We start from the raw sequence: 26921 nt of genomic DNA on the forward strand, positions 1-26921 counted from the left end.
GAAGTATTAAAGTCTCAGGTACATCGTGGTGACCATCTCCTTCACGTTGCAGGTACGATGGACGCGGTCACCTGCATGACCTTTCTGAATATGACGCGGAGCACAACTCATGGAACAGAAACTATAATTTATCGGAGGAAGAAGCTCGAATAGAGGCTTTATGTGATGAAGAGAGGTATTTAGCGTTGCATACGGACTTGCTTGAAGTGGAAGCGAGGCAAGGTACATCCTCATTCACTAACCCACCCTGTAAATAACGCCAACCCTTTCTTTTGAGTTACATTAAACCGTGTATAAATTTGACTGGAATCTTGATGATTTTTATACTCACTCTTTCTGATATTATCTATTTGACAGTACCCATTGGAATGGAAAACAGCTCTCTGAATGTGGACCGCAGGATAGTTTTATTTGTAGAGACTGCCTTTTCCCTGTGCACTGGAATATTCTCACTTTTACTTAATTATTATAGAAACAAAAAGCAACAAGTCGCAGACAAATCTTCAGAAACCTGAACTTTGTCATGCATGTGTGCTACCACATACTCTTTGTCAGAGAAAGTAGTTTGCCTTTTTTTTTTTTCTTTTTCCCTCTTTCATTAATGTGAATATATTCATAAATGACAATTGACATAACTTGGCGGGATAATGGCTTTCACACAGGGCGGCTGAAGCATGGCTTTTTATTGTATTATTTCATGTCTATTAATATATTATTGGTATTTTCCTTCAAGAGGAAGAATATAAGCGGCTGAGTGAAGCCCTGGCAGAAGATGGGATGTACAACTCTGTGGGTTTCCAATACAAAAGTGATTATTATGATCCCTCACAACCCACAGAGGAAGAGGAGCCACAAAAAGACAAAGACGACAAAGGTATTTATAAGTGTAGCCATACAGTAATATCTGCTGAATCCATTAAAGGGGTATTCCCATTTCTAATCGTTATCCTCTATCAATAGAACGTTTTAATTTTTGAGGGGGGTCCAACCTCTGAAACCACCCAAACAGCATATTATCCCCATATTGTATTGAGATAACAGTTTAGGATAGGAATAACCCCTTAAATATACCCAAGCTCGTTTATTAACTTGGTTAAATTGGTACTCTGGTTTTTGTTTGTGCCTTTTTTTTCTAAATCAACTGGTTTCAGAAAGTCATGAGATTTGTAAACAGCAGTAAATTACAAATCTACAAGTCTTCCAGTACTTGTCAGATGCTGTGTGTCCTGCAAGAAGTGGTGTATTCTTTCCAGTCTGACACAGTGGATAGTTCCTGTCACGGACAGAGGTGGCAGCAGAGAGCATTGTGTCAGACAGGAAAGAATGCACCACTTCCTGTAGGACATACAGCGGTTGATAAGTATTGTAAGACTGGAGATTTTTACGTAGAAGTAAATTACAAATCTGTGTAACGTTCTGATACCAGTTGATTTGAATTTTTTTTCCCGCCAGAGTTCCCCTTTAAATAGAGGATTTTTGGTTATTGTTGGACACATGGTCTGTCACCTGTGGGTCCCCTTACTGATCACTAGTACAGTGAGCCAAAGTCTCCCATTGTTCCTCATAGACATTGTGTATACCTGCTGCTGCTTCATTGGTTGTACACAATGGCTGAGCACTTGTTGTGGGCCTCTGTTGCAGATTTTTCCTTTTTTTTTAATGAAAGGTTTATAGCCTGAAAACTTCACTGTAAAATTGAAGCTGAATAAAAGTTTGATATTTTAGTGTGTTATAAAGGAGGATGTATGTGTGTAGGAATAATATAATGCTCTGTAAATGAAATCTATCTGTCATTGAAGGTATCTTGGTGTCCCCCAGATTTGGAGCCTAGTTTTGGCACAGGATATCTTGAAAGCTGGCTAGGTACACGAGGAATGTTACAGCTAATATTAGAGTATTCCCATCTAATGAAGTAATAAAATATTCCTAGGATATGCTGTCATTTTATGATTGGTATGGGTCCTTCACCAATGGCCACAGTCACTGACGTTCAGTACGCGGCCAGATACAGTTCTGGTAATGCCGCTGTTTGGGAGCTGCAGTGGTTAGCCCACCACCGATCATATCCGTATCATATACACTTTTATTATTTATATTTTAGCTCCACTCCTCATGTGAGCATTCGCATGAGTCAGGTTCAGTATCTGTTTCCTGTTCCTTCCACTGAGCATGAGCACAGGTGGAGTCATCAGGTGGGTGGGGCAGGGGTCCTTCCCATTGGCTGGCTGAAATTCCACATTGATTTTAGCCCTGCCCCCCTGTGGGCGGAGCTAATAGACCTCAGTAGAAGCTGTAGCGGAAAGAAGCAGCATTACATGGGAGAGAGCAGGGGCTGATGGCTACCTTGTGGGTGGCACAGTGGTTAGCCATGTTATCTTGTAGTGTTAGACTCTGACAAGGAAGCTATTCCCCCCCCCCCCCCTCCGTGTCATGCTGCTCTTTCTTCTACAGCTTCAATAGGCTTTGAGTTCCGCCTACAGGGTTGTGGCTAAAATCAATGTGGATTTCCAGCCAGCCATTGGGAAGGACACTTGCCTCACCCACCGGATGACTCCACTTGTGATAATGTTCAGTGGAAGGAACAGGACACAGTTACTGAACGCAATATTACAGGAAGCAAAGAAATTACAGGCAGACTGGTCATGTGACTGAGCCTGAGAACCTAAGAAGAGCTGAGGGAAGTATAATAAAAGTGTAGAACATACAACACCCACAGAAGTCACTGCAATGCTAGTTTATTGAAAAGCCCCAGACAGCCCCTTTAAAAGGTGTCCATTTTTGAACACCATTTCACAAATTAAAGGAGAAGTCCTAGAAAAGCTTTTTTTTTTTTTAAACAAGTGCTGGGGAGGGGGAAGGTAAATAACATGCTCTTACCTCACCAGCTCCAGCACTGGTAGCCGCATAACGCGTCTCCGGACGTATCCTGGTCAGAACCGGACCTGAGTTGTGGCGTGTGCGGTCTGCTCAGCAAGTCAGCAGCCAGAGTGGGACCCTGCTATGGCAGCTGACAGGCTGAGCTGACCTCACATGTCACAACCCGGGTCCCCGCTCCACCTCCCCAGCACTTGCTAAAAAAAAAACAACTTTGCCTGGACTTCTCCTTTTAATGTAATTTGCATAAAAAGTATGTTTTGTCAATCCATTGTAATAATTATCTTGTAACAATCCTAAACTACAACCTGCATCTGTCTGTCTATCTATCTAAAAGCTGCAGTTATGATTCACCATTGGAAACAATCGGCTTGTTTAGCTTGGTTTGGCACTAATGCAGATGGATAATAGTTAGTTTTTTTGCATTGGAGCTCAGTGTCTGGTGTAAGGGAGATCCCTAGGGCGAGCTTTGTACAGGCCTCAGCTGTGAGACATGTCATTTTGTGCAGCTCCATGGTCATAGCTCTGGATCAGTATGAGGTAGGTAGTGTAATATACCATATTTATATAGAATAGTTGTAGATGGGACCTGTATAATGCTTTCCAAAGGTGAAAGTTCACTTTAAACAATTGATTTAGTCCAAATGAACATTAAACTGATCCTAAGAAGCTTTTGCGTTTTCTATCTTGCCTCTGAAATAATGGATGTCCTTTCGCTGTAAAATGCCGTTATAAATGGGCCGAACGATTTCTTTTTATCTTGTCTTATTAGTATTCATTGGGAACAATTGTTGTATTGACCCTGGGTAAATGTATTTTCCTCTGGTCTCGTACTTTTTTTTTTTTTTTTTTTTGCAAAGATTTTATATTGCAAATTGCCCAAATGTAAGCATTTTTGATAAGTAATAAGGCAGAAAGGGGAGAATAAATGAAATGATTGGCAATTTCTCATATGGTTGAATCAGTAGCGGCTCATTCTGCCTCTTCGAGCTGCATTATTCATGTTAATAAATACTTTTCCAAATTCGATTTTGACATTTACGGAGGATTGTAAACAAAGCGCACCCCCCCCCCCCCCCCCCCCCCCCCCAAAAAAAAAAAAAAAAAACTGCAACATTGCTTGATATGGGTTTTAAGGCCTGCAGTCTCTGTTGCCTCCTGTAAAGGCCCGCGTCTCCTATCACATCTCATTGTAAATGTCACGTCTTTGTACTGCAGTCACTTTCACTGTCCAATTAGTCATTGTTTAGAACAAAACAAATTTGGCCTCAGATGACATACAGAGACGTCTACCGTGTCGGGTGCGATAATGAGTGTCTCTGGTGCTCAGGATTTCATCTAGGTGGGACATAGGCAATACTGGGAAGTAGGATTAGTTCTCTTTCCTTCGTTCATGCATACAGCACAGTATTTATGCATATTCTCATTACTTTAATTAACAGTAATAAAGCTATTATTACCCATTATAATCATTTTGTGATTATATCGACCTGCCGTGAGTTCAGTCCTCATTGCCTCTTTATTATAGAACATTATTATATTGGATGTCCTCTAATGGTCATTAGGAATGGGCATTTTTGCTGAAAATGATTAAATGTTAATGTTTGCCTGTCATGATATAAAAAAAAAAATATTTAGTTAATGCTTGCCTAATGTATGCTGTTGGTTTTTGAAAGGAAGTTCAGCGAAATGTTTTATTAAAATAATGTATTGCCCTCCAAATATCACCGATATACACTTATCACAGGAAATGCTTATAAAGTGCATTTTTTTTCCCTGCACTTACTACTGCATCAAGGCTTCACTTCCTGAATAACAGTGATGTCACTTCCTGGATAACCTGGTGATGTCACGTCCTGACTCCCAGAGCTGTGCGGGCTGTGGCTGCTGAAGAGGATGATGGCAGAGGGATGCTCAGTGTCCCAGTGTCCCTCAGTGTCCCCCTGCCATCATCCTCTCCAGCAGCCACAGCCCGCACAGCTCTGGGAGTCAGGACGTGACATCACCAGGTTATCCAGGAAGTGACATCACTATGTTATCCAGGAAGGGACATCACAATGTTATTCAGGAAGTGAAGCCTTGATGCAGTAGTAAGTGCAGGGAAAAAAGCACTTTATGTGGATTTCCCGTAATAAGTGTATATTGGTGATTTGTATAACTTTTGGGCAACAATACAATAATATAATAAAGATTTCCGCCAGACTTCTCCTTAAATCTCACAGTTCCAGGGTCCAGTTAGTGCCCCAGTTCTCTTTTTTTTTTTTTTTTAAAACCTCTGAAAAAACTGCATCTAAAAATCTGATAACAGGAATACATCCTGAGGTGGTGTGGCCCAGTGCCAAGGGGGTTTACCTTGGCTAAGGCATTCTGTTTGCCAGCTGGGTCACCTTTCACGCCCCCACCCCTCCAGATGCTGTTGTGGTTGCTACATCTATTCGGGGGAATTGCCAAAAAACTATGACTACAAGTGGCCAATGTATGAAAATGTCTACTAAGAAACTCATGTTCACTTATATAAGTTCTGCTTGGCAGCAGTAACAGCAGTGTGTGATATGTGGCTGTGCAGTCATCTGGCACCTTCTGCAGTACCAGGACTGTGAACCCACACTGTGTCTAGCCTATGTCCTGTACTCTCTATTAAGTGGGTGGGAATTGAATGTCATTGTTGCATACAAGTAACCCTGTTTGGTGACAAGTGATGGGTGTGAAGCTGGGTTGTGTAAGTGACCTTGCAAACTGCATTGTAGTCCTTTATTTCTGTGGAGTAGTAGTGTGCTGGCAAATTGCGGCATGAACATCCCCAAAGTTCATCTGCCTACAGTGATGAATGTAAACCACTGCAGTCATTACAAGCATAGGGCAAGTTAGTGTCCTTTATTTATTTATTTGTGTGTGTGTGTTTTTTTTTTTTTTTTTTTTTTCAAATGCCAGAGGTAAATTTAGTACCAGAGGCAATTTTTTATTTTATACTTAAGGGTCAAGGGCCAAGATTCCATGCGGAACCCCCATAGTGTTAACGGACCTTTGGTCCATCCTTTAATAACTGCTTGAATCACTATTGACATTTGTAACGCAGCCAGCACCCCTTGTGTATGTATGTCAGGAGGGGGTTACCTGTTTTAGGATGTCACTCGGTGCTCTGTTAGACAATTTTTGAAGACCTAGCCCCTCTCGCTGACGATGTAAGGGGACCTCTCTACAATCAATGTTTTTTTGGTAATTGCTAACATGCCGGCTTCAGTTATTATTCAGGGGAAGGAATGAATACTTAGCCACTAGAGAACATGTCTGTGAATGGCATTTTTAGTGTGTGCTGCATGTATAAAAACTACACTAGTACTTGGCCCATTGACTTCTATGAGAAGCAGACTCAATCCTTTTACATGGAGTGCTTTTAAAATTTAACCTGCTTATACGTCCCTTTTGTGCATGGGGCACTAAGGATGACTGCAAGTCTTTTGCCTTTATCCTCTGCCCTGTTTCTGTGTGGTTTGCAGTTATGTCTTTAGGTTATTCAGATGGTTTGGAGCACTGGAGGGCAGAATTACCGCCCGCGGAGCACTGATCCGACCTGCTCTGTTGATATACATTGGAAGGAGTGTGCCAGGCAGGGGGGGGGCAGATTGGTGCTCTGGGAGTGGTAGTCCCGCCCTCAAGGCTCCAAACCGCGCGATTATCGTAAGGGCATAGCTACAAACTACATGGAAACAGCGCTAAGGATGAAGGTAAGAAACTTACCTTCATCCTCAGCTCCCTGTGTACTAAAGAGACATATCAGCAGCTTAGGTTTGTCTAATCTGCTGATAGTTTCCCTTTAAACGCATTGCTTAAAAAATTGCTTAGCTGTATGTTGCCAGTATACATGGAAATACTAGCAAAAATTTATAGTGGCGTATACTGCAGCGGATTAATTGTCCGTTTATTTTTTATTTCCTAAAATACATACAGTGCAATACAAGGTCTGCTAAGTTGTCCATAGCCTTTTTAATATTTCACAGATGGTTTTGTAGAGTTGTATGTACGTGTAAATGGCCCGAAGCTGTAACTTCACTTCTTTTCGCTTTCAGATTCAAGTGATGTTGAAGATAATGAAGAACCTTTTATTGCACCAGAAGGGTTAAATGTTCCACCTGATGTTGAGCTGGTAAGCAGAAAATCATGATATATATGCAGTGGTAGCTTGGTTCTTAAACTGCTCAGAACTCAACCAGTATTTTCAAGGAAAGTTTGGTTCTCAAACACTTTTTGGGCCCCCAGTCTTGAAGTACAGTAATACCGCAGTATTCGAATGAAAATTTACCTGGAAGCAACGTTCAGAATTCAAACTTTGCTCGGTATCTGAACGTTTTTGCTAGCGTGCATCGTGGGTTGTAAGTGGTGAGTTTAGCATTGGTGAGGCTTCACATACAGTACATTACTGTATAACACTGCTGGAGTGCATATACAGTACAGTAGTACAGTCAGTGCACCACTATCTCCCATCCTGTACCTTTATAAGACTGCTGGAGTGCATATACAGTACAGTCAGTGCACCACTATCTCCCATCCTGTACCTTTATAAGACTGCTGGAGTGCATATACAGCACAGTAGTAGTACAGTCAGTGCACCACTATCTCCAATCCTGTACAGTACTGTATAAGACTGCTGGAGTGCCTATACAGTACAGTAGTAGTACAGTCAGTGCACCACCATCTCCCATCCTGTACTGTATAAGATTGCTGGAGTGCATATATAGTACAGTCAGTGCACCACCATCTCCCATCCTGTACAGTACTGTATAAGATTGCTGGAGTGCATATACAGTACAGTAGTAGTACAGTCAGTGCACCACCATCTCCCATCCTGTACTGTATAAGATTGCTGGAGTGCATATACAGTACAGTAGTAGTACAGTCAGTGCACCACCATCTCCCATCCTGTACAGCACTGTATAAGACTGCAGTAACGATCGTAACTAACGACCATCGTTCTGTGTAATGTGGTGAATGATTTCAGGTTAACTATAAACAATCTCGTTTGCTGTCGTTAGTTGTTGATCGTTAAAAATGGTAATAGTACCCTAACAATATCCTCCTCCACTCCAAGGCGGGTAAAACAGGCGCAGGTCCAAGGGGTATCAGTGATATAAAATAAAACATTTATTAAAAGAATTATGCCAGTGAAACAACGTGTTTCGAGACCAGTCCATTCTCTTTATTAAGTGTCATTTTTTTTTATTTTATCTTCTCTCTGTAATATCGCTACAAAAAATGGCACTGTGTCTTTAAAATCTAAAACTTTGACACATGTGAATAGTGAACTTTTATCTTTTAGCCCTCGATGGTCAGTAAATTTATTTGGCAGCCCGATTGCTTTTTGTGGTCCATTAGCCTGGAGATCAGTGAGGTGAAGCAATTTATACTGCAATATTCAGCCATTTGGACCTGTAAATGCATGCCGCTTGTAACCATAAGATATTTTACAGTGAACTTTGTAAAATACTTTTGTTGGATCATGTGATTTAAGAAATAACCCTCTTCCTTTTTTTTCTTCTCATTTATATCAGCCACCCACTGCAAAAATGCACGCTATTATAGAACGCACAGCAAATTTTGTCTGCAAACAAGGTGCTCAGTTTGAGATCATGTTAAAAGCCAAGCAAGCCAGAAACTCGCAGTTTGACTTTTTACGTTTTGATCACTACCTCAACCCTTATTACAAGCACATCCAGAAAGCTATGAAGGAGGGACGATATATCACACACGCTGAGAAACAGAAGGAGGAGCAAAAAAGTATGACCACTTTTTTTTTTTTTTTTTTTTTTTTCTTTTTTCTATTTTGTGCTCTTCTCCTTTCCCTTTTTTAGTATTTGAGCATCCTATTTTGATCTAAAAAATTTAGAGGGGTCATCCAGCGCTACAAAAACATGCCCACTTTTGAAACTCCTTTCTATTAAAGTAAATGGAGCTTAATTGCAAACCACACCTGAACTGGAGACGAGAGGGGCAAAAGTGGCCATGTTTTTGTAGCGCTGGATAACCCCTTTAAGAAATCTTTCATGGGAGTAGTCAGAGACTGTGTAGCTTAGGTCTTTACTGCCATTTGCATAGTTCCACAGCAGGCAGGACGGGGAACATAATCATTGTTTATTTAGATGATGTCATGACTTGGGGGGGGATGCCTATCCTGGCTGATGGAATTCAGGCTCAGCTAATCATTGACTGCAGCGGCGTCCTGTCCCAGTCACTGACTGGCTGAGCGGGCTGTCCATCAACCGGGTTGGGACGTCTGCTCTGTAGGAGATCCTGGAACCCCGAAGGGGGGTCCCAATGCAGCAATCCAATGCTGGGGAGGCATGGGGGGAGCTGAGTTGAGATAGTTTGTGTCTTTCCCCCCCTTGAAAATATTTTTACATGACCGGACTTCTTCTTTAAAGTAAAGGAATATTGGGGTTTGGTGTAAGCATTGAGTCACCCATTTTAAAGTCACTGTCATTAATTTTTTTTTTTTTTTTTTTTTGCAGAAATCAATAGTACAGGTGATTTTAAGAACCTTTGTAATTGGGTTTATTTGCCGAAAAATGCATTTTTATAATAAAAAAGCGGTTCAAAGCTCTTCCCCGTCTTCATTGTTCTCTATGGAGAGGGATGGAGGGACATGAGGCACCAAAACAGGACAACAAAGAGTTAATTTACAGCTACATCACCGGGCTATCTCCTCTGAAGTCAGCACTGACCTCTCTGACCCCTGAATACCGGCTTTCACACAGCTCCCACTGTGTAATCCTTTGTTCTCTGACTAATCTCCATCCTCCCCCCTCCCCATAGGTTACATAGGGCTCGACTGATGTAAAATATTTGAGATTTCCTGATAATGAGCAGTGGGGGGGGACCTGGGGAAAGTATTTTTGAATGCAGATAATGGCATATTTGCCTAATAAACCCAATAACAAAGTTTCTTAAAATCGCCTGGACTATTGATTTCTGCAAAAAAAAAAAAAAAAAAAGACAGTGACACTCTAAGTGAAGCAGTCAGCTGCCGTTGATTATTTCAACTTCAATTTTGGCACACTTGCTGTGAATTGGCACCATTTATGCGGTATTTTTTTTTTCCTTATCTGTACAAGGTTCTGCATCTTTTCACAATGTTGATTAATTTTCTCCAGTTTCATTCCTTTATGTGACTACTACAGCATCAGTATAGGGCAGCCTAATTCTAGGCTAAATGCCACGTGTCCCGTTAATTTTACAACTAAGCTGTGCCTATGATATGATCCTGAATTGTGCGCATAGTTTGCATTTCCTTCCTCGAGTTTAATAGTTATTTTATTAACTTCTAGAATCTTTGGCCAACGCGAACCAAGACAGCGATGATGAAGATGACGACGATGATGAAGACGGTGATTACCTCCATCCCAGTCTTTTTGCTTCAAAGCGTTGTAGTAGACTGGAAGAGCTTACCAAGGTACACGGGCGCCATGCGTGCGCTCACTGATTATTTGTGAGAAATGCTTGTGTGAATTCTGGATGTTAGGACTTGTGCACATCGGCTTTGTGGCATCTGATTCTTGCATTAGTTTCCATTTCTTTTCTTTTGTTGTTTTCTTGTATTGCTACATTTAAGATTTTTCTTTTTTTTTTAAATGGTAAAATTTTTACTTTTATTTTTTTCTTTTTCTCGTTTTCACAGCCCCTAAAGGTGATCGATCCTGACCACCCCCTTGCAGCTCTTGTCAGAAAGGCGCAGAGTGAGAAGATGGCCTCTCAGCTGGCTGTGAATGCTGCACCTGCTCCCACTGTAGAGACAGAAAGCACAACAGACAGTAAGTGAGATATTTAGTCTATTTCCAGTCCTTGGAGACTTCTCTTGAAAGCTGCTCTCTTCTCATTTGTCTCCTTATCTGTCTGGCCCATACAGGGGTGTAATCTTTTATTTGCAACCTTATCTAAACGAAAGATTTCTTGGATTGTTAACCCCTTAAGGACCCATGATACTGGTACTTCATGGGAGCCTCTCTCTCATGGACCCATGATGTACCAGTACGCCAGTAGGTTCTATGAAGCAAACTGGGCAGCTGAGCTCTCCTCATGAGGACTGGCTGCTGTTAGCATCTGGGTCCTTACCGTTAATCACGGGCTGTCATTAACCTTTTCAATGCCGCAGGAAGGCTCTATGCAGGGATCGCAGATAACACCAATCAATGGTATGCTATGGTATAGCATTAATCAGTGTTTATAATATAATAAATGAATGTAATAGTTCCCTAGGAGAACTTAAAGTGAATCAGGTACCAGATACCCTGAAACAGCTGTCTGTGGATGGATGCCTGCCTTGGTACCCTTGTCATGTCGCAATACTCGCAACAGAGTTAGACTTTGACACAAAAAGGGGCCACCCTGATGTTTCCCTATTTATGTTCCAATACTCACAACCGAGTGGGACTTTAGGGGCTTCGTATCAGGGTGTGTGGTGCTCTACCCATCTGGAGGCATCTTTTTGGCAACTGTCTAGGGATATCTGGCACTTCCTCTGTTTTGAGACTCGCAACTGAGGCTCCACGGACACCTTTTTTGCATATCTGTATTTATAAGATCGAAAGATACACTGGGGTGCTGTCACATTTTTCTTTTCTTAGTAGGGTTAGAACACCCCTTTAAATCTTTCATCAGGTTAAAGGTTGAATACTTTTTTTAAAGTGAGTCTTGCTGTTCAGTCCTCTCTGCTCTCTGCTGCATCCTTGGATGTGTTGACCCTGCAGGAATTGGGCGCTCATGTAATAACTGGTCACAGCAGTGTTCCGTCTTATCCAGTTGACTGACTTTGCAGGGTTAACACTTCAGAGGAAGCAGTAGGGATTTGGTGAGGTGAGTGTGTATTTTTTAAGTTAGATTTATATTTAATGCACCATGGTTTGCTTTTGAGAAGTTCCCAGTGCTGGAAAACTGATTTTAGAAATTCTGCACTTCGATCACACTATATATTTTAACGCCTGTATGTAATGTCCTTAGACTGTCTTGTATGGGTAAGTCTGTGTTCTTAAGCAGAGTGTTGATGATGCATACTGTAGGTCTTTCTGCACCAGTTAAGAGGTTATCTGAGACAGACTCTCCAGCAATCCCTCCACGCCAGCATGCAGTGGCCGACAGGCCTCATTACTCTGAGCTCATTTTCTCTGCTACTTTCTCTTCAGTGATTTATTAAATGTGTTTCATTCAGAGTACTCCCAAAGAAATCGCACACTTTTTGTTTCTGGAGAAGTTTTACTCTGTAGATAGACAACTACTCAGTAAGGAACCGTTATTGGAGCAGAACCTGCACTTTATTACTTGGCAGCAAAAGTAGACTATCTTTAAAGGAATATTCCTGTGAAAATATCGTATTCCAGTACTTGTCAGCTGCTGTATGTAAATCAGGAAGTGGTGTATTCTTTACAGTCTGACACAGTGCTCTCTGCTGCCACCTCTGTCCATGTCAGGAATTGTCCAGAGCAGGAGCAAATTCCTGTAGAAGACCTCTCCTGCTCTGGGCAGTTCCTGTGACACAGTGCTCTCTGCTGCTACTTGTCTGACTGGAAAGAATACACCACTTTCTGCAGGACATACAACAGCTGATAAATACTGGAAGACTTGAGAATTTAAACAGACGTAAATTACAAAATCTATTTCTGTTGCCAGTTCATTTAAAGTGAATCTGTGCTGAGAGTGTGCTGTAGGTGCCAGTCCCTTAGTGAATAATGGTGCCTCTTGGTAATTTGTCCGTGGAGGGGATCATGTGCAATCTCTGGTCTCCTACTGTAATAAGGAGTCAAAGAAGAGTTGACTCTTTATGGCACACCTCACCACTCCTTCCTCCTGCCCCTTCTTCAATGCTGCCCGCCCTCCTCCTCACACTATCAGCCAGTATCTGCCAACAGAGGACTAATCTGCAATCAGCTAGCAGAATCTCTGAGCCTGTGTTGAAGCTGTGGTCTTGGGGGTTAAATTGCCTATCTAGACACTGACAGCAGGTTTTTCTTTGGTTCGATTCTCATGATGGAAATAAATAATTATATAAATAGTTTTTAAAAATGCAAAGAATTCCCAAACGGGTCCAAATTAGTTATACTTTTTTTAGTTTTTTTTACTAATGAGGAGAAAAAAAAAAATCTGGATTTAACTTTTATCATGGGATTTGTCTCTAGACAGGCGATTTTACTCCCCCCTAGACCACAGCTCCAACAGAGATATATTCAACTATATCTGATTGCAGATCAGTCCTCTGTTGGCAAATACTGACTGACAGCTGAGTGAGCAGGAGGCCAGGCAACATTGATTATTCAAAGGAAGTGAAAGAACTTGAAGGTGTTGTCCAAGAGGGTCCCAGCTGTGTTGTCTGGTCTTGACTGCAGCAGCTAATCACTGACTTATGGTCCTTTTACACGGAACGATTTATCGTTCGAATTTGCACGTTAACTATCGAATTTGAACGAGCGAGAAATCGTTCATTTTGATCTTTCAACATGTTCTCAAATCATCGTTGATCGTTCGCAAAAAAATTTGCAGATCGTTCGCAAAAAATTCGCAGATCGTTCAGTGTAAACAGTCTTTCAACGATTTCACCTATGTGTGAGAGGCTTAAGCGATCGCAAAACGATTTTTCCGTACGATGTATCGTTCCGTCTAAACGCTGATCGTTATAAAAAAGAAAATCGTTAATCGCGCGATTGGGCGAATTATCGCACCATGTAAAAGTACCATTAATCAGCAGTACTAGCGCTTCGGAATCTGTTGACTCTGTACAAATAAATAATAATAATTATTAATAATAATGATAATAATCATAAATATTAGTAGTAATATTATTTAATTATTTGATTTCTATTTATTAATAATGATAATCAATAATTTTTTAAATCATTATTTACGACTTGTCCACTCAGCTCAGAGTTTGGCTGCTGCAGCCATGTGAATGGTCTCTGCAGGAAAAATAAACCTAGAGCCCCAGTGACCCCCGGAGTGTTGGCACTGGAGCCATGATACATTTGGTTAATTATTTTATTCATTTCTTATACTCTTTTGCGGACTTGATATATCCTGATTTCAGAAACCCCAGAGCGTCCCTGCCTTTATATTCATTCTTGGGTAGTGGCGACATTTTAGCCTCCTCTCTTCACATTACTTTACTACGGCACTGCATAGGGGGTAATAATGATGGATTCTTTCAGGTATGCACAGAAATCCGCCCATTATGACCTGAAAGGGACAATTTCTTAACGTTTCTAGTGGTTAACTGTATGGTTTGTGCTGCTGACAAACAGAGGTAATGGTATAGAGGCCTGATTTCCCCTGCCTGCTGCGATGGCTTTTAGTCTTTGTTCTGAGCAGCGCCCACCCCTAATCCCTTTTATTTAGCCGGTAATGTCACACTGGCAGTCTCCCGCTCCCTCCTAATAGTCTTTCACCAGGCGAAAAAATAAATGGCCATTTCCCAGACATCTTATTTGTGTTTGTGGCATACAGACTGCCTTTGATTTTTATTACGCCTCAGGAGTGGTACAGATGTTTGTCTGTAATGAATAGTACAGATTTTATTGTGTTTTTTTACATGTTTTACGCTACATGCTTTAACTATACATCTGCATCATTGTAAAAGCTGGTTTGTTTTTTTTTCCTGTTAGACAATACCATTCATCCGAATGAATATCATGTAAATAGTCGGTGACATTTACAGCTGTACCGAGATGATTCTCCACTCCAGCTCTAAATGAAATGCCAATAGCAGATACATAGTTACATACTGGGTGAAAGCGGATTCCTGCGAAGGAAGGAGAATTAAGTGAAGCTCTTTGAAACGAAGAGTATACACTTTTAAAGGGGTACGCAGGCAAACAATCTTTTTCTTTCAAATTTAATGGCTTCAGAAAGTTATATAGATTTGTAATTTACTTTTATTAAAAAAAGGTCTTTCAGTACTTATCAGCTGCTGTATGTCCTGCAGGAAGTGGTGTATTCTTTCCAGTCTGACATAGTGCTCTCTCTGTCCAAGACGGGAACTGTCAAGAGCAAGGGGAGGTTTTCTATGGGGATTTGCTACTACCCTGGACAGTTCCTGACATGGACAGAGGTGGCAGCAGAGAGCACTGTGCCAGATTGGAAAAAATACACCACTTCCTGCCGGACATACAGCAGCTAATAAGTACTGTAAGACTTGAGATTTTTAAATAGAAGTAAATTACAAATCTGTGTAACTTTCTGAAACCAGTTGATTTGAATGAAAACTGAGTACCCCTTTAATAGTATGGCATGCCATGTATATCCAATTGGATGGAAGCCTGTCTTTGCTGCTCTTTAGTTCTTTAGTCATATACACGCGTGGAACTATGTTGTTTCTTTAAAACGCAGTCTGGGGTCATGTGGTGTTCTGCTGTGTGATGCTTCAGTGGAGAGCAGTAAGGATTGGATGCCCATTGGTGTTAGTAGGGGCAGTAATAGCACCTATAGCTCCAGATCCTTTTACTAGAGGAGTATGTGAAGTGTCTATAAGTATCTAAAGCCTGTGTATGACAAGGTGCCGTGACTGGTGTTAGTGTACAATATGGGTCTCCAAACTGCGGCCCTCCAGCTGTTGCAAAACCACAACTCCCATCATGCCTGGCCAGCTAAAGCATTGGATTTGGCTGTCCAGGCATGATGGGAAATGTAGTTTTACAACAGTTGGAGGGCTGCAGTTTGGAGACCAATGATGGAGCAATGATGCTTGCCATGGTTGCCACAATTCTTGTTTGTGGCCTTTAGCATCTGGCTGGCTTCTACATTGTAAATGACATATGCTGTTGGCATTATGTATTGTGCCTACACTGCACCGTACAGAACTTCCTGACCTTCCTGCATCTTGCCAGAATCCCTGGAAACTGCTTAGTCTGCGGACGTCCTCTTCTTCCCTGACGTTCTCTTGTGTAACTGTAACAATTAAAACTGAGAAGTATATAAAGAGATGTGTCCCAGGAGATGGGCCGTGTCACTCCTCCTCACCGTCCTGTCTGGCTGGGTTCACACACAGTGTTTTTTACTTGGAATAATCCGTTATGAAATCCAAAGCAGAAATATCGTAGCGGTGTGCAGCAAAACTCATAGTGTGGATATTGGTTATCATCTGTGAGCATAAACTGCTTCCGGGCTCCCTGATGCAGAACCACATGAGTTCAAAAGGCAGAATATGAATATTAAAGTCCCATTGTCGTTTTTTTTTTTTTTTTTTTTTTTTTGCAGAAATCAATTGTAGAGGTGATTTTAAGAAACTTTTTAAATGGGTTTTTTCCTTTCTTCATGGTTCTCTTTGGGGAGGGGTGGAGGGAGATGAGTCACCAAAAAAGGACAAAGAGTTAATTTACAGCTGCATCACTGGCTATCTCCTCTGAAGTCAGCACTGACCTCTCTGACCTCTGAATACGCTTTCACACAGGTCCCACTGTGTAATCCTTTAGTCACCAACAGAGAGCAGAGAACAATCTCCCTCCTCCCCCCTCCTCTCTTCATAGGTTAATGAGCAGTGGATGAGAGAGAGAAGGGGGAGGGGGACCTGGGGAAAGTCTTTTTGAATGCAGATAATGGCATTTTTGCCTAATAAACCCAATTACAAACCCAATCACCTGTACTATTGATTTCTGCAAAAAAAAACTGACAGTGACACTTTAAAAAAAAAAAAAAAGACTGTCTCTTTAAGAAATCAACAGGGGTTGTGATTGCAGGCAGTTTTGCAATATATTCTTATTTACTTATTTTTTTCAGTTTTCAATCAACATATTGCATGTGGCCACTAGGTGGTTTTCTTTCTGTCTGACTGTGGTCCATGCTCCCTCCGCTTTAGATATTTGCTCTTTTCTCTGGTCAAAAAAAGAGGCCAACCACAGGAAGCCCCAGTCCTTCTGCGCATTGACAGCCATTCCTGACTGAGAACAGAGTGGGACAAGTCTTCTCTGCGTATGTGTACAGCTCCTGTGTGTCCACAATCCGTAGCAGAAAATCTTGGTGTTGCTTGCATTGTATGGTCAGCTCTCCTGTCACATAGCACAAAATCTTCTGTAGCCACACAGAGACATTATACTGACTGATTTGTTACTTAAAAGAGCATTGTTTCTTGGTAAGTGTGTAGGGTGGATAATATGATTGGCAAAAGTTTATGATAAAGTTAAAAAACGAATATAAACTAAGTTAATTGCCCTTTGTTGATATACAACCTGTATGATAAACAGGTGCCTTTCCTTGTTAGACTCAATAGAGCTGCCTTACAGAGGTAAGGGGATATCGCCACACTGAGGGGTGATGGGCCTGCCCCCAGTGCCCCAGGAAGGAACGGTGTTTTGGAAAAGACTGGTGCCGAGCGCAGGAACCAGGCGGTGTCTCATTAAAAAAAAAAAAAAAAAAAAACCACACCAGGATACCCGTGCTGATGTACTGACGCTGTTGGGGCAAAGGAACACATGGGCCCCTTCATATATCTGTCTGTGGTTCCAGAATATAGGGAAATGTGTCATAGGCTTTCCCAAGCTTCTGAATTGCTGTAAGCAGGAACACCACCTTGCTCCCCCTACCATCTCTATTGCTTCTTAAAGGAGTGCTCTGGGTTGTTAGTTTTTGCATGTTGCATAGAAAATAGTAAGCACCTAAGAGTGCTCCCTGAGGATTCTCCTCTCACTTCTTCAGCCGCTACTTCCGACATGAACCTGTCTCGCCAGTGACAGCGCTGTCCCACCTCAGTCAGTACTTGGCAGAGTGGGCTATCACTGTCCCTCTCAGATGTAGCAGCCAGAGACCTGAAGACATGACGGTAGGACCCCAGAGAGCATCATAAGGTGAGAATAGTTTTTCTATGCAACACTAGTAATATCAAAAAATATAAATGCCCGTATGAGTACCCCTTTAAATGCCAGGGAGAAAAAAAATGAGCTCCAAGCAGGGCTAGGGATGGGAGGGTGAGAAATTGTCTATGCTCTAGACCGTGGATCTCCAAACGGCATGATGGGAAATGTAGTATTGCAACAGCTGGAGGGCCTCAGTTTGGAGACCCATGCTGTAGACCAATACTTCTTAATTCCAGTCCTCAGGCCTCATCAACAGGTCATGTTTTTGGATTTCCTTTGTATTTCACAGGTGATCTACTTATACCCAGTGCATCAGGTATAATCACAGCTGTTCTGTGTATGGGATATCCTCAAAATGTGACTGGTTTGTGGTCCATGAGGACTGGAATTGAGAAGCACTGCTATAGACGACACCCATGTGTCTCCTTGACCTAACAGTGCCTATGAATTGCAGCTGATATTCACTTTAAAGGGGTTGTCCCATCTGCTGACATTTTGTCATTGCTTCGTCCCGCTCACTTCCTGGTTTAGGGCTGCAGCGGGTTCAGCTCTGCTTTGCTGCATCTCTCCCATTAAGTGGTCTGGAAAAGCAATTTTGCACATGCAATGCAAATTTAACAATTTCTATCCTCTAGCAAAAGGTTTGACAGTGGGATTACCCCTTTAAATATTACAGTGGTCCCTCAATATACGATATTAATTGGTTCTGGGACGACCATTGTATGTTGAGTCCATACCTCTATGGAAAACTGGTAATTGGTCCTGAAGCTGCAAAATATCACCCCAATAGATAAAGCAAGTCCTTACATACAACAGTCACAAAGAACTACTGGAAGCAGTAATTACTAATTCCCATGTAGAACACTGGACTGTTTTCATGGTCCTGTACAGATCCATCAGGGTCCCTGAAAAATAAAATGAAGTCACCCTTAACTGGTGTTTAAAGGAGAAACTCATCCTGGCACAGGTAAAAAGCAGCACAGGACATGTAGTATCACACTGTACTGTAGAGAGGAGTAGACACACACAGCAGTACAGGACATGTAGTATCACACTGTACTGTAGAGAGGAGTAGACACACACAGCAGTACAGGACATGTAGTATCGCACTGTACTGTAGAGAGGAGTAGACACACACAGCAGTACAGGACATGTAGTATCACACTGTACTATAGAGAGAATATACTAGACACACACGGCAGTACAGGACATGTAGTATCACACTGTACTGTAGAGAGGAGTAGACACACACAGCAGTACAGGACATGTAGTATCACACTGTACTGTAGAGAGGAGTAGACACACAGCAGTACAGGACATGTAGTATCACACTGTACTGTAGAGAGGAGTAGACACACACAGCAGTACAGGACATGTAGTATCACACTATACTATAGAGAGAAGATACTAGACACACACAGCAGTACAGGACATGTAGTATCACACTATACTATAGAGAGAAGATACTAGACACACACAGCAGTACAGGACATGTAGTATCACACTATACTATAGAGAGAAGATACTAGACACACACAGCAGTACAGGACATGTAGTATCACACTATACTATAGAGAGGAGATACTAGACACACACAGCAGTACAGGACATGTAGTATTACACTATACTATAGAGAGGAGATACTAGACCGCCAATCACTGCCTGTACTTCTCTAACACTGTGGTTTTATCTGTAAAATGGCAACTTTTATTGATGAGTCATATACTTATTCACATGTCCTGCAGCTCCTGACGTTAGCATTTTATGTTGAGTTTGCTCTCAAGTTACGATGGTCCAAAAAGGAACATTGTATGTTGAAAGTATTGTATCCTGAGGCCATTGTAAGTTGAGGGACCACTGTACTTTCAAGTCAGTCAGCTGGTTGTGTCTTTCCAGAGAGGCATTAGGTGTCTGTATCAGATGGGTTTCTCCAGCCTTTTCTCATCCAGAGCCTCAGATCTGTTAAATTCAGCTGAAATCTGCAAAGACATATTGGATACTTTTCTTCTGTGTTTCTAGTCTGGCGCACTTTGCAGAACTTGTGTTTGTATCGTATTTTATTTGCACTTTGCAGCCCTTCTTTTTTTTTTTTTTTTTTTTTACCAGAAGTACTTTTAGCTGAAAAGCTTCAGATGTAATCGCTCGGCTAAAGTAACCACCTCCTCATGTTGGTGGTAAAGATTAAACTATCCCAGTAAGGGGAAAATTACAACGTGTGTATATGTGAGTGTAATTTTGACTTGGAGTGCCACAGCATTTATTTTTTTTTTTAACTATATTTTCTATACCCTGGACACAGGTTTTTTTTGAGTGCTGCAAGAACTTTTTGATTGTGTGATATATATATAATTTATATTTATAGATGGCTGGTTACAGTATTTGGTATTTATACACAGTGTTTGCAGTGCCCATTTATCCTGTGGACTGAGATGCTCTCGGTGTATACAGATGATGCATCCATGAACTCCTGTTACCCAGTGGGGGATGGGAATAGTGTCCCTGCACTTCAACCTTCATTAAATATTCTTTAACATCTCATTTTACATCAATGAATCGCTATATAATGAAAATGAATGCCGCTTTCTGATATTCTTTATCTCCGTTCTGCTGTTTCCTCGCCAAATACTTCCCACAGCTGATAGCTTGCTAAAGTTTGCCCTCCAGCTGTCGCAAAACTACAATTACCATCATACCTGGACCGCCTTCGGGTGCCCGGCATGATGGGAATTGTAGTTTTGCAACAGCTGGAAGGCCAAAGGTTCCCCATCTCTGCTTAAAATCTTGTATCCTCAATATTGGAACTTTTTTTTTTTTTTTTTTTTTTTTGCTTTCATGTTGGATCAATGAAGCTGGTGTGTGGTAGAAGTTACAAGCTGCACCTAAGCATACCATTAGGAATTGGCGTCAGACAGATCAAGGAAATCTTTGTGCTTCAAATAATAAAAAATGTTAAATTAATCCAAAAACTTAGGATTGGCTGGGGATATAGTGACTCCAGTGATTGGTTACATTAATTCCGCACCAGTCCTGTCCCACCTATGCCGCATACCAAATCTGCCTCTGTATACTTCATTTGGATTCAGATCTCAAAATTTTTAATGAATTTCTCTCAGTAATGTTTATAAATCAGATTATTACATAACCCTTTTCCCTTTCTTTTTTATTTAATAGCTTCTGTGACTTCTACGTATTACAACTATTACATGTTGCCGGATGGAACCTACTGTCTGGCACCTCCACCACCAGGAGTGGATGCTAACGCTTACAACTCAGTGTCGGCAGGAGACATTGCCACAACTTCACAATCCAACGTTCCCCCGCCTCTAAACAGTGGGGAACCCCACAGGATCACCCAGGAAATGTCTGCACCGAGGTAATGTTAGGACACCGCCAAATAGATTTTGCTTGAATGTATTTCTTAGTTTGTGCTGTCCTGTGCACTTGTGCAGTCAGCACATTTACTGGTAACTCGGATGTGTCTTGCAAAACATCATTTTCGTACAGCTATACCTATTTGAGTATTAAAGGAGAACTTCCTGGTCCCCTATATAAAAGCTCTATTCAGGTACCCCATAAGCATTTCAGGCTAATTTGGTTGGGCGAATAATGCTGCATGCAGTGACAAAACCTGACAGTCTCCATTAAAGGGGTTGTCCAGCGAAAATCTTTTTCTTTCAGATCACCTGGTGTCAGAAAGTTTTATATAGATTTGTAATTTACTTCTATAAAAAAATCTCAAGTCTTCCCATACTTATCAGCTGCTTTATGTCCTGCAGGAAGTGGTGTATTCTTTCCAGTCTGACACAATGCTCTCTGCTGACATCTCTGGCCGAGACAGGAACTGTCCAGAGAAAGAGAGGCTTTCCATTGGAAACCGCATAGAAAACCTCTCCTGCTCTGCACAGTTCCTGTCTCGACCAGAGATGTCAGCAGAGAGCACTGTGTCAGACTGAAAATAAAACATCATTTCCTCATGATATACAGCAGCTGATAAGTACGGGAAGACTTGAGATTTTTTAGTAGAAGTAAATTACAAATCTATATAACTTTCTGACACCAGTTGATTTGAAAGAAAAAGGTTTTCACTGGACAACCCCTTTAAGGTTCCTATTACTTGGGCCAATCAATAACATAAACGAACACTGGCCTTCTAGTTTACTGAACCTATTACATGGCTCGATAATCCTTTAACAAGAGCTGCACGGACATTGTTAGTGATGTCTGTGTAGCCCTTACCCTAAACTGTTCATACATTACCTTTTCACGCTCCCGGTCTTCTCCTACCCTCTGTTTGTTTCCCGGAACCGCTCTCTGCTGCTTCTCTGAGCTGACAGGCCACTCAGCCAATCACTGGCCGTGGTGGTCCCGGGCAGTGATTGGCAAAGTGGCCTATCAGCTCAGAGCCGTGTTGCCGGGAGTGAAAGCAGAGGGCAGGAGAAACCTGGGATTGTGGAGAACAGTTGATTCAATCGTAAACAGTCAGCCGCGGAATCGGAATTGTCCGCCGCGGAATGCCGTTAGCCTCCCGCTCATAATGGGAGTCTATGGGAGGCGCGCGCTGCTGCTCTGTACACGCTGAAGAATGAACATGTTCATTCTTCAGCGCGTACAGAGCAGGAGCGCGCGCCTCTCATAGACTCCCATTATGAGCGGGAGGCTAACGGCATTCTGCGGCGGACAATTCCGTTGCGGAATTCCGCTAGCTTTGTTCAGTGGGAACGGGGCCTTACATGTAGTGATGCGCGCTCTGCGACTGATGATTTTGGTAAGGGACCTAAAGAAACGATCAGGCGATGACCGCTGTTGGCTGATCGATGTCTCTATTACACAGAACAAAAATTGGCCGACTAGGCCGCATTCGGCTAATTATTGCTCTGTATCATAGGGCCCTAAGGGTCATTGGGGGACTGTTAGATGTTGGTGATATGCATTGAGTAATGCTAGCAATACATAACAGAAGTGTGAACACAGGCCACAACATCTGCAAGTATTACATTGGGAGACCGTAATATAACTTTGGTGCCATCTTTCATGTAGGGCATAAAGAGGTTAAAATGAACAACCGTGCTACTTTGAAGGCAACCAATGTCTATATGTCCTATATCCTCCTCTCTATGGTTTAAATATCCAAAAAATCCAATCACACCTTCAGTTTTTGCAGCCACTGTTTTTCTTGCAGGCTGAAAAGCTTGCTATTCAGGGTTTTTTAATTAAATTTTCAATTTTTTCCTCAAGTTTTCCCTTGTCAGTAGCGCATCAAGTAGGTTACTATGACTTAATGCTGCTTTTTCTGCTGACCTGCCTGGTACAGATAGTGTGCTGACACTCAGAAGTTTTATTCAGTAGTGTATATACACAGAGGATCCTCCTTTTGCCATTGTGCGCTGCACATAAAACACAGTAACGTTTTTATTAGTTTTCAAAGTGAACGCAGACATTTTATTAAGTGAACGCAGACATTTTATTAAAGTACAGTCTGTTATGTCTTCTAACCTGGATAAATTAAATTCTGTTTTAAAGGTGTTTTCTGACTTAAGCTTACTTGTATGAGATTGCAGGGGAGAAGGGGGTTCCAACCTCCACCGTGGATCTCTAGATCAGTGCTCCTTTGTTTTGATAAAGCTGTGGGTCAGAGAGTGACCTGCAGCTCCATTCATTCTCTATGAACCAAGAACACATTGCCTGAGAACCAAGAACACATTACCTGCGGTTCCTTTCAAAACAAAATAGCCGGGTAACTGATGCGGCAATCCCCAGGAGGCATAGAGGTCAGACCCCCACGATCTCATAGTTGTCCCCTATCCTGTGGATTATGGACAACTACATTGAAATCAGGAAAACCCCTTTAAGCAAATCCAGTAGGTAGAACAGCATGTAAGATACAGCTGAATTAAATATTTGCTATTAAACACCTATAGAATAAATGTAAAATTATATGCACTAAATCCTTGTCATGATCTTTTAGCAGACAGTCATCACTATTTATTCCACATTTTAAGAAAGACAAAAGGAACATGACTAGTAATATCCGCATCCCCATGAGAATATAGTTAAAGCAAAGACCTAAAAATCTGAGGTCTGGATCAAGAGAGATGCCCCAGATTCCAAATATGCTAAGGATGAGGTCAAGGGGACCACTGCTTTCCCAGTTTAGAACAGATTGATGGTAACAACCCAGGCGCTAGTCTATTCACTCAGCACGTTGGGCGTTGAGTGTATAGACTATATATTTATAGACTAAATATATATATATATATATACACTAAATATTTATATATACTAAATATTTATATTAAATTAAATTATGACAATGAGCCTGTGTGAAAATGATGAGTTATTTATGGTGTTCTAATTTGCCATTTATATTCTGTTTCAGCACGTTAGCCCCGGTGGTTGCCATTATTCCTCCACCACCTGATATTCAGCCGGTCATTGATAAACTAGCTCAGTATGTGGCTCGCAATGGGCTTAAATTTGAGACCAGTGTCCGGGCAAAGAATGATTCCAGGTTAGTAATACCGTCTCTAAGGTGTTTGTGACAAGGCATTGTCCATATTGTGGAGCTTTGATGAACCTTATTTTGTTGTAGCAATTTGCACTAATTTGTTTTTTGTTTTTTCTTTAGGTTTGACTTTCTCCAGCCTTGGCATCAGTATAATCCTTACTATGAATTTAAGAAGAACTTTTTCATGCAAAAAGAAGGCACTTTTATGCCTCAGGTATGGATAGAACTAAATTTTATTGTCTAATTATATTACTTTCTGTTCAAAGTTGTAAAAAAAAAATAATACAGAAAAAGCAAATGCTGCATATATGTACAGGGGCTATTTGATTGAAAAATCCATTAATAGCTGAATAGTCTCATAACAAGCACCTCTGAACTCGTCTTTTTGAAGCCCCTTGTGAAGACTTGTCCTTTATGTGGAAGGCAGACTACTTTTCATCTCTGAATTTTGGAATTAGCAATCATCCTACAATGCAATTTGATAAATGAAAATTGCCGTCATTGAGGTTATGCGAAATCAGCATCTTTCACTTTTACATTGGCTATGCTTGAAGTAATTTTATGCAACAGATCATTTAGTTTAATTTCCAGAATTGATATTTATTTAAATTGGCCATTGAAATCGAGACCTTTCCCAACCCTTCCACTCTTAGCTGAGTGCATAGCATGCCGTACAGATATATACTCGTGTGCAGATTTCTCAGATACCACGGTTAACCCACTCATGTCAACATGAGCAGATGGTAAGGTACATTTTATTTATTTCCCTGCTGTTAAAAGATACCGTATTTTTCAGAGTATAAGACAACCCTCAACTTTTCCAGTTGAAATATAGAGTTTGGGATATACTCGCAGTATAAGACTTCCCCTGTTCCAATGCACCCCAAATAAAAATTAATAAAAAACATCAGACAGCAGCGCGATCTGAGAGGCAAAGAAGGAGGTACATTAATACCGGTAGGATACAAGGACGGCCAGACGGGTGAAAGAGGGTGTGTTTTTCTGGGCACAGTGTCGCTCTACCATATCTCGTTTTTCCATTCCCTGGACGCCTGCAGCTTGCTCTGCCCTTCATACCGTTGCCGAACACAGAGGTGATGCAGCCGTTTTTGAGCTCCCCCCCCCCCCCCACTGTATGTGGTGAACGCAGATTCTCCAGTCCAGTTTAGAAATTTTTCAACATCCGGCGTATTGGATGACCCCACTTTTGAGAAGATATTCCTAGGTTAAAAAGTCTTATATGCAGGAAAGTACAGTATATATTTCTTTGACATGTGATTGTTTCACAAAGCATAAGGAAAGCAAGAAAGAGTGTGCGTGTGTTTGTTTCTCTAGCCTCCCAAGGAGACCATAGGGGGTTTGCGTTCCCTGATTTTAGGCTATACTATCTTGCCTCATAGTTGTCCCTCATGATGTGTTGGGAACAGGTAGAGCTGTATAGCTACTTGGTTAGAGCAATAGAAGGAACATATAATAACATAATGGAAGTATTAGAAACAGGTCAACTAGAGAAGGGCAATAAGAATCATGGCAATGGTAAAAAGTTGGAGGAAAGGGGAAGAGTTGCATTTAGATGCATCCCTTGAATTTACTTATTTATAGAATAACAGCGACCTAATAAAGACAATCAATGTATTAAAAAAATAAAAAGATAAATGTGGGTCTAAACCGTGTACACGATGTATTTTTGGACGGGGAACATACAATGTAGCAGAACTTTAAAATGGAATTTGGTCTCTTGGCTGAAGAATGGTATGAATATAGAAGACTACATCATGCATACTGTAAAACCGAAGATAAGAGGGCGTTTAGAATTAGGCCAACACCAGGCTTGATTCATCTAATTGGTACAGAAAAGGCACTTCAAAAATGTACAACAAATTGGCAGAGAGAGAGCAAGGAGAACAGTAAGGCTGCGTTCACACGGAGCAAAACTGGCAGAATCATAATGAGTCTATGGGAGGCTCGCGCACCTCCTCTCTCTGCACTGAACAATGGATATGTTCATTCTTCAGCGCGGAGACAGGAGACGGGCGAGCCTCCCATAGACTCATTATGACTTGGAGGCTGGCGGGATTCCGCCAGTTTTTCTCTGTGTTAACGGAGCCTTAGGAGTCAGGGAAAGTGGGAAAAGGACTTCTGCCCAATAACGGATAACCAATAGGAGAGGATATTGGGTAACACAAAATGGGTATCTATTGGTCAAAACTATTGTGTAGTCCAGTTTAATATTGTGCATAGAATCTTCTGTACCCCCTTGTTTCCTACAAAAGATAAGGAAAAGGGATACAGCAGCGTGTATAAGATGTGGGAGGAAGAAGCAGATTGGGGGCAGATGTCCTGGGATTGCTCAGTGTTGTAAGTATTTTGGAGAGGAGTGTTGGAGGAGAGCAATAAAGAGCTGGAGATGTGGTGGGGCGGTGTTATAGAAAACCATAGAATATCACATTGTAAGATAGGTATTTGTGGAAGTAATGCAAAATAGACCTGTCATCATATAATAGGACATTATATTTTATGTTTTAATTAATTGTTGATTTAAGAAAATCTCCTTTTGTCTCTGAGGCCTCAGTTACCCAGGCATGAGGTAATCTGTAAATGGGGAAACTATAGTAAACACAAAACATTAAAAGGCTGTGTTCCCATAACCTTATTTTTATTTTTAAGGGGGAAAAAAACTAAAAAAAAAGGCACAGTTAATAATGCTAATGGCCATTAGTTTA

The 26921-nt window shown here is 41.4% G+C and overlaps 1 protein-coding gene across 2 annotated transcripts in view; it reads left to right on the plus strand.

The window, feature by feature from the left end:
- The window catches only part of SFSWAP (splicing factor SWAP), an 83274-nt gene that overhangs the window by 6828 nt on the left and 49525 nt on the right, over positions 1 to 26921 (plus strand). For both annotated transcript variants that reach the window (XM_069961008.1, XM_069961009.1), the window contains 9 exons: positions 53 to 222; positions 734 to 874; positions 6942 to 7018; positions 8421 to 8646; positions 10194 to 10318; positions 10544 to 10676; positions 20865 to 21066; positions 24070 to 24201; positions 24319 to 24412. In XM_069961008.1, the coding sequence (XP_069817109.1) occupies positions 53 to 222; positions 734 to 874; positions 6942 to 7018; positions 8421 to 8646; positions 10194 to 10318; positions 10544 to 10676; positions 20865 to 21066; positions 24070 to 24201; positions 24319 to 24412 (1300 nt within the window). The remainder of the gene's footprint in view (positions 1 to 52; positions 223 to 733; positions 875 to 6941; positions 7019 to 8420; positions 8647 to 10193; positions 10319 to 10543; positions 10677 to 20864; positions 21067 to 24069; positions 24202 to 24318; positions 24413 to 26921) is intronic.

This window comes from Dendropsophus ebraccatus, chromosome 3 (assembly GCF_027789765.1).
Source record: "Dendropsophus ebraccatus isolate aDenEbr1 chromosome 3, aDenEbr1.pat, whole genome shotgun sequence".
NCBI lineage: Eukaryota > Metazoa > Chordata > Amphibia > Anura > Hylidae > Dendropsophus > Dendropsophus ebraccatus.